The sequence below is a fragment of the Panthera onca genome, chromosome C2 (assembly GCF_046562875.1).
Source record: "Panthera onca isolate mPanOnc1 chromosome C2, mPanOnc1 haplotype 2, whole genome shotgun sequence".
NCBI lineage: Eukaryota > Metazoa > Chordata > Mammalia > Carnivora > Felidae > Panthera > Panthera onca.
The window spans coordinates 87,571,861-87,584,814 of NC_138347.1; the positions used below are offsets into that span (position 1 = coordinate 87,571,861).

Here is a 12,954-nt window from a genome sequence, read left to right on the forward strand (position 1 = left end):
CTTCTGAAATGACCTGGGTTATGCTATAAATATCCTTCCCATCACCTCAACTTCTAAATGCCAGAACAAACCAAAAGGGAACCCTGAACCTTTTTGCTGAAGCTTAGTAATAAATATAACTCAGGATACTATGGGCTTATTAAACCAACCTAGTTCATTTTTACTCATGGGGATACAATTTAAAATCTTTTAATCATAAACCAAAAGTATATTTGCGCAATGGAATAGAATTGAGAGTCCTTAAATGAACCCATTTATCTAGGGCCGATTGATTTTCAACGAGGATAACAAGGCCATTTGAGAGAGAAAGAATAGTCTTTCCAACAGATGGTGCTGGAACAACTGGGTATCCACATGCAGAAGAATGAATTTGGACTCCTACCTCAAACCATTTACAAAAATTAACTGAAAATGGTACCTAAATATAAACGCTAAAAGTATAAAATTCTTAGAACTAAGCATAGCTGTTAATCTTTGTGACCTGGGATTAGGCAATAGTTTAAATTTTAATGTTTTTGTTATTTATTTTGAGACAGAAAGCGAGCATGCATGAGTGGAGGAGGGGCAGAGAGGGAGACACAGAATCTGAAGCAGGCTCCAGGCTTTGAGCCGTCAGCACAGAGCCTGATGCAGGGCTTGAACTCACAAACCGTGAGGTCATGACCTGAGCCAAAGTCAGACGTTTAACCAACTGAGCCACTCAGGTGCCCCTGGCAGCAGTTGAATATGACACTGAAAGCCTAAGCAATGGAAGTAATCGATAAATCAGACTTCATGAAAATGAAAAACTTGTATGTAAGGACAGTAATGAAGAAAATGAAAAGACAGTCTACAGAATGTGAGAATAATTTATAGTATAGAATACTATATCAGATCTAGGATTTGCAACTATTCTACAGAATAAAGGTCTAGTACCCAGAATGTATATAAAGAACTCCTACAACTCAACAATAACATAATTGAAAAATGGGCAAAGAGGGGACGCCTGGATGGCTCAGTCGGTTAAACGTCTGACTTCAGCTCATCTCGCGGTTTGTGGGTTTGAGCCTCGTGTCGGGCTCTGTGCTGACAGCTTGGAGCCTGGAGCCTGCTTCACATTCTGTGTCTCCCTCTCTCTCTGCCCCTCCCCTGCTCACGCTCTGACTCTGTCTTTCAATAATAAATAAACGTTAAAAAATTAAAAAAGGGCAAAGGATTTGAATAGACATTTCTCCAAAGATCTACAAATGGCCAATAAGCATATGTGCAGATGCTCAACCATTACTAATCATTAGGGAAATGCAAATAAAAACTATAGTAAGATACTACTACTTCACAACCATGAAAATGTCTATAATAATAAAGAGAACAGTATTGGTGAGGATGTGAAGAAATTGGAAAGCTCCTAATACATTCCTGGTTGGAATGTAAAATGGTACAGCTGCTGTGATAAAAACAATTTGACATTTGATTAAAAAATTAGAGTTAGCGTATTACCTGCCATTCCTAGGTATATACCCAGAAGAATTGAAAACGTGTACACACAACTTGTATGTGAATGTCCACAGCATCGTTATTCATTAAAAACCAAAAAATGGAAACGTAAATGTCCATCAGTTAATGGATAAACAGTAGGATAAATCCATACAGTGGAATATTACTCAGCCATAAAAAGAAATGAAGTACTGATGCACCACAATATGGAGGTACGCTGAAAACCTACATTAAGTGAAAGAAGCCAGACAAAAGGTTATATTCTAGGATTCCATTTATACGAAATGTCTAGAATAGGCAGTCCATAGAGATAGAAAGTGAACTAGTGATTATCAAGGAATGAGGGAATTGGGAAGCACAGGGTTTTTTTGTTTTAATGATAAATGTTCTGGAATTGATGGTGGCAGTTGCACAACATTGTGAATGTACTGACCACTGAATTTTAAGTAAAGATTATGTGGTACAGTAAAAGGTATATTTGTAAGTCTACATTTTCAATGAAAAATAGCATTTTAAATCCTATTCAGAGATTTCTATGTTTAAATGTATTATAATCATCTTTCAGGATGCCAGGAAAGCATGTAATGATGCAACACTTATTCAGGTAAAGTTATTTTTTTTCTTCATTTTAGTAATTCACATGAAATAGCTTAACACTGATACAAATGACATGTAGATGGTATTTATGAGTATTTAATTGAAAAAAAATGAGATCTCTATTTAAAAACACTTTGTAATTTGTCAGATGCTATATATATGCTTTTTAAAGCATACTTGTTAAAATAGAAGACTGTGGAAAAATAAATACTATTAAAAACCTGTAGATTCATATGTATTTTTTAGGTTAGCTTCTGACTCGTTTTGATATGCCCTGATTAACTTTTTTTTTTTTACATAAACTCTTAGGAAGGTTTCATTAGCTTAACTAATACTGATAATTTTTATTAAGGAAATGTATGCTAAAGCTTGCTTTCCTATAGACAGTTAAAATTATACATGTTTCATTTGATCATTTATTTGATTTTTATTGTTTTTTTTACTAAAGTTGGGAGGTATGTCTATTCTTTTTAAAAGTTGATAGTCTGTAGTAGATATTCTCACTGGAAGGTGTGCCAATAGGATAATTTCAAATCATACTTTTTCTTGAATTTACTGATCCTATATCTATAGTGACTTGAATTATTTAAACTACCTTCAGTTGCTGTCAGTTTGTTTTATGTCTTATGCCTATTGTTTCTATCTTATTTTCTGAGCTACATCTAAGGTAGAGAATAACATTCTTGGTGCTTTCTAAAGATCACATCAAATATGGATTCCGTGGGTCGAATACAGATGCGAACGAGACGTACGCTGAGGGGTCACCTAGCTAAAATCTATGCGATGCATTGGGGATACGATTCAAGGTTTGTACCTGGCATCATCCAACTATTGGAATTATTTTCATTAAGATTCCTCATTTGCATTTTCTTTGTTTTAAAACAAGCAATATTATGAGGTGTTTATAGAAAATGCTTCAAATATGAACATTTGGCTTTTACTAAAAATCATTCATTGGCACTTTAAATGTTTTGAAGCCTTTAATATGGAAAATAAGTTTACCTCTGAAAAATATCCTTTATCAGATGATCCATGTAAAATGGTTAGGATTTCTTTTCTTTGCAGTGTATTATTATTACTGTTTTTCTTAATGTGCCAAAGGCAGCTTCATTGTATATTGATCTTAATTTCAGTTAATAGGCAATATTTGAATATTATTGCTATGTACAAGTTACTGTATATTGCTATAATTACTACCTAAAAATCACAAAAGATGGAATTACATAATACAAGTACACTCATACATCTTCTGTTTCCCTAACCCCAGTATGCAAGTGCATGTGTATGTGTGCACACATACATGGCTGCTGTCTGGTTTGCGTTGGATGGTTGGTCATAGGCTTACAGAGTAACTATAATTGCAGATCGGCCTGCTGCCATAGTGGTTGACTTGTTTCTTTGATTTGATTAATCTCATTGGGAAAAGTCCCAACTAAAAAATTATTTTCTTAAGTTTACTTATTTTGAGAGAGCATGCGTGAGCAGAGGAGGGGCAGAGAGAGAGGGAGAGAGCGAATCCCAAGCAGGCTCCGTGCTGTTAGTGTGAGCCTGATGCAGGGCTGGATCTCACAAACCATGGGATCATGACCTGAGCTGAAATCAAGAGTTAGGTGCTTAGCTAACTGAGCCACCCAGGTGCCCCAAGAAATTATTTTTTAATAGAAGCTGCACATTTATGCTTTCCCAGGAGAAACTAAAAAGGTTGTGCCTACTTCAGGTGTCTTCCTGTTTCTTGGCATATCTCAGTGTAAATGGGATACTTGGGTACAGTATTATATTTATTATTATTTTTTTAATGTTTTTATTTTTGAGACAGAGACAGAGCATGAGCAGGGGAGGGGCAGAGAGAGAGGGAGACACAGAATCCGAAGCAGGCTCCAGGATCAGAGCTGCCAGCACAGAGCCCGATGTGGGGCTCAAACCCACGGACTGTGAGATCATGACCCAAGCCGAAGTCAGACACCCAACTGACTGAGCCACCCAGGCGCCCCTGGGTACAGTATTATAGAAATGTGCCTCCTATGGGGTGACTGCATGACTCAGTTGGTTAAACAATCGCCTCTCTATTCCAGCCCAGGTCGTGATCTCAGAGTCGTGAGATCAAGCCGCACATCAGGCTCTGGGCTCTGTGCTGAGTGTGGAGCCTGCTTAATTAAGATTCTCTGTGTCTCTGTCACTCTGTGTCTCTGTCACTCTGTCACTCTCTCTAAAAAAAAAAAAAAATGCCTCCTAGGAGGGGGAAAAATAATGGACAGGTGGCATAAAGTTAGGCCAAATGTTTTACTGTTTTTCTTAAAGAAGTTTAAGATAAAAAAAAAAGTCTGCCCATTGCTGCAGCGAACTTTTCACTCAAAATATAATCACTTGAAATAATTACTTGAATAATTACTTTCCTCAGAATTTCTCAAGACTATTACTCTTCATAGAAAAACATCAAGGAAACTGTCTTTATCAGTTCATCACTTAATAGTTCTCACCACGATGCTGATGATGCCAATTGATTTTTTTTTTTTTTTTAAGTTTATTTAGAGAGAGAGAGAAAAATGAGAATGAACCCCAAGCAGGTTCCCTGCTGTCAGTGCAGAGCCTGATGCAGGGCTCAATGTCACAAACCATGAGATCATGACCAGAGCTGAAATCAAGAGTTGGACGCTTAACCTTCTGAGCCATCCAGGTGCTCCAGATGCCAATTGATTTTTACAGAATCTATTTCTGGTTCTGTCTTGCGTCCTAAAGTTAGATCTTCCCTTTCATAAAGAATTTGCTGCAGTTGCTACATAAAATCCTGCTAATGTTATATAGCTGTGGGGAAGGAGGGATCTGGGTGGGTTGGTGACAGGGATAGGAAGGTGACTTTTTGTCACTGGATATTTTTTTTTTTTTTTTTTGTACCTTTTAAATTTTATACCATAGTGAAAAATTTCCAAAGGAAAACAAGAAGTTCAATAACTAATAGTTACTTAGAGTTCTTATTTAGCCAGCAAACAAAGCCTTCTGCAGTTGAAGCCCAGTCTGCTTTTCTCACCTGTTACACCCATTTCTCACACACTCTCTGCAACTGGAAAATTCACAGTTCTTGAAACACTGTATTTTTCTACCTTTTGTCATTGAACATAGCCTCCTCACAGAATATAGACTTTTCTCTGCCTTTAGCTCTCAGAATTCCATTTTTCATCGTGCATTCTTTTTAGCAAGACTACTTGATTAACTCAGCCAGCACTTATTTGGCCCTCTTCTGTTTTTCTGTGGTGTTGATTATATACCACCCCTCTGACAATTTTCACTTAATTTCTTGTGAACTTGTGTGAGTATCTTCTTCTCTGCTAGATGCTAGAGACCTCAAGGGTGGGTGGCATATCCTGTACCACACCTGTAATTCTGCGTTGCATTCACAGGCTCTCAGTTGAGATTTTTATATGAAGTGAAATATGGTTGTTAGGCTTATATCTACTCTGTTGTCTTTAGATTTAAGTCCGTAAATAATCAGTAAGCTAATATCTTCAGAAACTTGAATAGGAACTAGAATGTTGCAATAAAAAAGTTGAATCATTAAAAAAAAAGTTTAATCGTAACCAGAGACATTTTTAAAATGTTTAAATTTTACTCAATTGTATTTATTGAAAACTTTGGCATGCAGAATAAATTTGAGAGGATATTTTCTGGTATCAAGTGTTTAACTAGAAAAATTGTATTTTTCTTTTCTGAAGTGTTCTACATTAATGCAGTGCATGACTAAACTATTTTTTTCTTCTAAGTGTCAAATTATTTTTGTGTTTGTTCCTATAGGTTACTCGTCAGTGCTTCTCAAGATGGAAAATTAATTATTTGGGATAGCTATACAACAAATAAGGTAGGATTTCTTAAGAGAGTGATTAAATAACCTTTTATTTGGCTTGGTGTCCAACAGTTTTTTCCTTTATTTGTTACTTCAGACTTTAATTTCCTTCAAAGATAAATTTATTTTCTCTATTTTAATCTAGTTCCTCTCTTTGGGCTTAGTGTTTGTTTTTAATATTAAGCCCTTTTATGTTCCCAAGGACAGCCGCAGGAATATTGTTCAGTGTGTTTTACTTGAGTCTCATATTTTGTATTTGAATATTAGAAAAGAGTGTGCATCAGTTTTAAATATAAGTGATTTTTTATTTTATTTCTTAAGTTTTATTTATTTCAGTAATTTCTACACCCAATGTGGGGCTCGAATTCATGACCTCGAGATCAAAAGTTGGATGCTCTTAAAAAATAAATAAGTAGGGGCGCCTGGGTGGCTCAGTCGGTTGGGCGTCCTACTTCGGCTCAGGTCACGATCTCACGGTCCGCGAGTTCGAGCCCCGCGTCGGGCTCTGGGCTGATGGCTCAGAGCCTGGAGCCTGCTTCCGATTCTGTGTCTCCCTCTCTCTCTGCCCCTCCCCCATTCATGCTGTGTCTCTCTCTGTCTCAAAAATAAATAAACGTTAAAAAAAAAAAATAAGTAAATAATAGTTACATGCTCTTCTGACTTAGCCAGCCAGGTGCCCCTGTAAATGATTTTTTTTTTTTTTTTTTAATTCCCATTTCCTAATGTGGCAATGACCCTGAGATTTTTGTTTCTAGGTGTGGGTGTGCCAGAATGCTACTGTGAACCCTTTCTTTGGTACTCTAGGCACTGATTTTTGTTTCTGGAGTGCTCAGAAGATGCAGTAGATTAGAGGTAGATTACAACTTCTAGATTACAACTTCTTCCCATCTTTTGGCAGACCCCAGGGGGTCTTGCTGTTGTGTCCATTGGAAGGAATCCTTGATGAAAAAGTGTGGAGTGGTAGGGGAAAAGCTTCAGGAAAACTTACATCAAATACCTGTTAGATTCTATATATACTTATATCACTATTTTTACTAAAGTTAAAAGTACAGTTTTGTGAAGCAAACAGCTTCAGTCTGGTTGAGATTTTAAAGCTAGCAAGACAGATTTGTAACAGTTTTTCTATATTAATCAACCCATCCAGCATGTCTTTCAACTATATTTTCCTAGAACAAAAATAGAGTTTTAAAGATATTTTAGATTTAAATAAGAACATAATAGTAATAATACAATGTGTTGATTCTCTGGACTATTTAGCCTTGCTATTCCCATATACACTAAATTTTGCCACCTACTTGGAAATAATTGGTATTGGGTAACAAGGCACCAGAATGGTGTGGGCAGATCAGTGCAAACTATTACCATTTTTTGAATTTGAGCACAGAGTATATCCTATTATTAGAAGGACATAACTGCCATCTTTTCATGGAAGAACCATTTTAATTGCTTCTGAGACTTGTGTCGTTCAGTGCTATAGTGGAGGAAATTCCTCTTTTGGGTGTTATTGCCAAAACAAAGAATTTTATTCTTTTTTTTTTTTTTTTTTTAAATAATTTTTGAAGTTTATTTATTTTGAGAGAGAGAGAGAGAGAGAGAGAGAGAGAGAGAGAGTGAGTGGTGGAGGGGCAGAAAGAGAAGGAAGGAGAGAGAAAGGACATGAGAGAGAATCCCAAGCAGGCTAGCTGCTGTCAGTGCAGAGCCAGATGTGGGGCTCGATCTCAGGAACCGTGAGATCATGACCTGAGCCGAAACCAATAGTCAGACGCTTAACCGACTGAGCCACCCAGGCGCCCCAGAATTTTATTCTTTAACATTTTGCATTTAAATTTTGAAAGGGTAGATTGATATTGAAACATCCTGTGTCCTTGCTTCTTTTAAAATAATAATTTTTTAATGTTTATTTGTTAATTAATTTAGAGAGAGAGAGAGAGAGTGTGAGTGTGTGTGCATGAGATTAGGGGAGGGTCAGAGAGAGAATCCCAAGAAGGCTCCGTGCTGTCAGTGCAGACCCCACCACAGGGCTCTATCTCATGAACCATGAGATCATGACCTGAGCCGAAATCAAGAGTTGGACCTTTAGTGACTGAGCCACCCAGGTACCCCAAGAGAATTTCTGATGAGAACACTTAAATCTGAATGAATTGAGGTTAATACAGAAAAAAATAGGTATTTTAGTATGTATTAGTATTTTTCATTGTTCACTTAAACCATTGCATTTTTAATTCAGTTTATTTTTATTTATTTATTTATTTTAGAGCAGGCGTTGAGTGGGGGAGGTACAAAGGGAGAGTGAGAGAGAATCTCAGGCTCCGTGCTCAGCATGGAACCAGATGGAGGGCTTGATTCCATGATGCTGAGGTCATGGCCTGAGCCGAAATCAAGAGCCAGATGCTTAACCATGCTAAGCCACCCAGGTGCCCCTCGGCTTATTTTTAGATGCATTTAATTTTTAGTAATATTTGCTTCATTGTAAATAGGTTTGAAAAGTGGACTGTTTTTGTAATCTTGGTAACAGTTTTTGTGTGTTATATTTGTTGTACAGATGCACGCTATTCCTCTGAGGTCCTCCTGGGTGATGACCTGTGCCTATGCCCCCTCTGGTAATTATGTTGCATGTGGAGGACTGGACAACATCTGCTCTATATATAACTTAAAAACCAGAGAGGGAAACGTGAGAGTGAGCCGAGAGTTACCAGGTCACACAGGTGAGCTTCACTAAGTAGTGTCCTTTCCTTCCAAGTAGGAGGACTTCTAAAGAATGAACCAAACCGATCAAGGGGAATGAGTGACAGATTGTGCTCGGCTGCTGAAGGTTGAGTGTCAGTCAAGTGAGAGTAGAAATTACTATGAATCAGGAACACACATACTTTATACTTATACAAATGATGACCATAACTTTAATAAAAACATAAAAAGAAAGCAAAATAATTTTCTGTTTTCTCTACAACCATCTAACAATGATGGGATTTTGGCATCTGTACTTAGTTATGTAACTGGAAGTATGTATTAGGTACACAGTGTAAAACACTTAAAAATGTGATAATGCATTGCTTTTTTTGCCAATATGTACACCCTAGTGTGTATACAGTAGTGTATAGCATTTGCTTAGTGGTGTTAATAAGGAATTTATTTCCACTCACCAGGTTTCTGCCTCTCTGAATCCTTGACCGTGTTTTTTTTTACAAAAATCTCTAATGTCATTTTTCTGCCATTTCCATATTTGAAATACTGGTGAATTCTGAGCATTCACATGACCCACTCTCCCCCCCCCCCCCCCCCCCCCCCCCCCATGTAAGCCTTCCCTGAGGTGGGTCTAATTTCTCACAGTGTTGTTGAAGGATTTCTCTATGTACTCAGCCCAGTCTGTCATAGATGATAGATATTTGTGTAAAGGAATCTCTCAGGTAATTCTAGTAGACAGAAGGGACTCTTGCCTTAATTATAATTCTCAGAGTGTCCAATAAGATGCCATTGACATAGTAAATATCAGAGCTTTTGATACAATTTAGTTGCAGACAGCATAGAACTTGAAGTAACTAAAAGTAGAACTACAGATTATACTAACACTTGTTGCCCGTGTATTGATTTAAAAAAATCTATAGTATTACTATTTCACGTGGTAATTGAGTTAACCACAGCCAACCTAAAACGTGTTGCTTTCATGCTTGTAGGCTACTTGTCTTGCTGTCGATTTTTAGATGATAGCCAAATTGTCACAAGTTCAGGAGATACAACTTGGTAAGTGTGGCCCACAAGAATACTGATTTGGGGGTTGAGGGTGGTAGTAGGAACTACTTATAAGAATTGTAAGTCTTATATAAGTCTTATATCTTATAAGAACAAGATATAATTGTCATTATAATAATTTATTTTTGATTATAGTGCTTTGTGGGACATCGAAACTGCCCAGCAGACCACCACATTCACTGGGCATTCTGGAGATGTGATGAGTCTTTCTCTGAGTCCTGACATGAGGACTTTTGTTTCTGGTGCTTGTGATGCCTCTTCAAAATTATGGGATATTCGAGATGGAATGTGTAGACAGTCTTTCACTGGACATGTGTCAGATATTAATGCTGTCAGTGTAAGTAAATAGAATTTCTAAGGAAAATTTATTGTACATTTAAACTGTTGAAGTCTACAACATGATTTTAACAACAGAAACTCCAAACGGGTAACCACAAGTAGTTTAAGCTCAAATAAGTACCCAGTGCATATGAGAATGAACTAGTCATATGTAGTTACAATTATTCTATGTATGTCAGATGCCAAACTGTATAGATGTGACTAGGATTTCCAAAAGTACTATGATTGCAATTTTTAAAAAATTTTTCTTTCTAAGAGCGAGAGAGCAAGCCAGGGAGGGGCAGAGGAGAGGGAAACAGAATCTGAAGCAGGTTCTGCACTATCAGTGCAAAACCTGACGTGGGGCTCGAACTCACAAACCGTTGAGATCGTGACCTGAGCTGAAGTTGGATGCTTAAGTGACTGAGCCAAGCAGGTGCCCCTCAGGAGTAGAATTTAGTGATTCATTAGTTACATACAATACCCAGTGTGCATCATAACAAGCACCCTCCGTAATTCCCATCACCCATTTAGCTCATCCCCCAACCCACCTACCTTCCAGCTACCTCAGTTTGTTCTCTATAGTTAAGAGTCTCTTATGGTTTGCTTCCCTGTCTTTTTTTTGTTATTTCATTTTTCCTTTCCTTCCCCTCTGTTCATCTATTTTGTCTGTTTTTTTAAATGTTTATTTATTTTTGAGAGAGACAGAGTGTGAGCAGGGGAAGGGCAGAAAGAAAGGGAGACACAGAATCTGAAGCAGGCTCCAGGCTCTGAGCTGTCAGCACAGAGCCCAATGCAGGGCTTGAACTCGTGAACCACAGGATCATGACCTGAGCTGAAGTCAGATGCTTAACTGACTGAGCCACCGAGGTGCCTCCATCTATTTCGTTTCTTAAATTTTACACATGAGTGAAATCATCTGGTATTTGTCTTTCTCTTATTTTGCTTAGCATAATACACTCTAGTTCCACTACGTCATTGCAAATGGTAAGATTTCATTATTTATTTATTTTTTAATGCTTATATATTTATTTAGAGCACATGTGCACAACTGGGGAAGGGGCAGAGAGAGAGAGAGAGAGAGAGGGAGGGAGGGAGGGAGGAAGGAAGGAAGGAAGGAAGGGAGGGAGGGAGGGAGGGAGAGCAAGAGCGCAAACTGGGGCTGTATTCCCATGAACCATGAGATCATGACCTGAGCTGAAATAAAGAAATCGAGGGTTGGACACTTAACTGACCCAGCTACCCTGGCATCCCAAGATTTCATTCTTTTTTTTTTTTTTTTTTAACGTTTTTTTTTTTTTTTAATTTTTATTTTTTATTTTTGAGACAGAGAGAGACAGAGCATGAACAGGGGAGGGTCAGCGAGAGGGAGACACAGAATCTGAAACAGGCTCCAGGCTCTGAGCAGTCAGCACAGAGACCGACGCGGGGCTTGAACCCACGGACCGCGAGATCATGACCTGAGCCGAAGTTGGCCGCTTAACCGACTGAGCCACCCAGGCGCCCCTCAAGATTTCATTCTTTTTGATGGCTGAGTAATAACAACACTCCCATTTCCCCCCGTAGCCTTTGTGCAGTTGTTGTAATTTTACTTTTATATATTTTAAACTCCATAGTACATTGATAACTGCTTTTGCTTTGGAGAGCTGATACTCTTTAAGGGACATTAAAAAAATAAAGTCTTTGTTTACTTACATAGCTACCATTTTGTTTTCAGTCTTGTTTATAGATTCAGATTTCTGTCTATTTTCCTTCTTGAAGGGCTTCCTTTAACATTTCTTATAGTGTAAATCTGCTAAAGTCCTTTGGCTTCTGTATGCCTAAAATATTTTGGGGGTGCCTGGCTGGCTCAGTCGGAAGAGCGTGTGACCTGTGAACCCAGGGTTGTGAGTTTGAGTCCCATGTTGGGTGTGCAGATTAACTTAAAATCGTTAAAACAGTTTTTTGTTTTGTTTTGGGTTTTTTTGCCATCATTTTTTAAAGGTATTTTCATTTTTTTTCTTTTGATACCGTAAAGATGTTATTCCATTGTTTTCCATGTTGGTACTGATATGAAATGTGCTTTCATGTTTATATTTGGTCTGTATACAGTGTGTCCTTTGTTTTTCTCTGGCTGCTTTTAATATTTTCTCTTTTGGTTAAGCAACTTTATTATGATGTATCTTGTGTAATTTTCTTCACATTTCTTGTGTCTGGATCTATGGGTTACAATTTTCATCAAAATTGGAAAATTTTCAGCCATTATCATTCAAATATATTTTTCGTCTCCTCTCCTTTGGGGGCTCCAAATACATATATATTAACACAGTTGAAGTGTTCCCACAGTTCGCTTATGCTGTGTTACTTTTATTTTTTAGTCGTCTTTTTCGCTGTTTTTCACTCTGGATAGTTTCTGTTGCTAGGTCTTCCAGGTTGCTACTCTTCTGCAGTGTCTAATCTGCCATTAAGCCCATATGGTGTACGTTTTAATCAGACATTGCTTGCATCCTTGTCTGTTAATCTATCATCCATGACATTTTTGGGTTTGTGTCAGCTGAATGATTTTTCTAATTGTGGGTCATAGCTTCTTTTTTGTATGTCTGATTTTCTTTTTTTTAATTTATTTTTTTTTTTAATGTTTACTTATTTTTGAGAGCGAGAGAGACAGAGAGTGAGTGGGGGGTGGGGGGGCAGAGAGAGAGAAGGAGACATAGAATCTGAAGCAAGCTCCAGGCTCTGAGCTGTCGGCACAGAGCCCAATGTGGGGCTTGAACTTATGTGAGACCATGACCTGATCTGAAGTTGGACACTTAACTGACTGAGCCACCCAGGCACCCCTCGCCTCTTTTAAAATTTCTTTTTAATGTTTATTTTTGAGAGAGAGCATAAGTAGGGGAGGGCATGTCTGATTTTCATTAGATGCCAGCCAGACATTGTAAATTTTACCTTATTGGGTGCTGGATATTTTTTTATTTATATAAATATTGCTTTGTTTTAGGGTATAG

General features: G+C 37.7%; 1 protein-coding gene across 1 annotated transcript in view; it reads left to right on the forward strand.

Moving 5' to 3' along the window:
- Positions 1 to 12,954, forward strand: part of GNB4 (G protein subunit beta 4) — a 61,194-nt gene that overhangs the window by 34,085 nt on the left and 14,155 nt on the right. The window contains exons 3-8 of the mRNA XM_078453196.2: positions 2,039 to 2,077; positions 2,770 to 2,876; positions 5,857 to 5,920; positions 8,448 to 8,610; positions 9,577 to 9,643; positions 9,788 to 9,989. Of these exons, the coding sequence (XP_078309322.1) occupies positions 2,039 to 2,077; positions 2,770 to 2,876; positions 5,857 to 5,920; positions 8,448 to 8,610; positions 9,577 to 9,643; positions 9,788 to 9,989 (642 nt within the window). The remainder of the gene's footprint in view (positions 1 to 2,038; positions 2,078 to 2,769; positions 2,877 to 5,856; positions 5,921 to 8,447; positions 8,611 to 9,576; positions 9,644 to 9,787; positions 9,990 to 12,954) is intronic.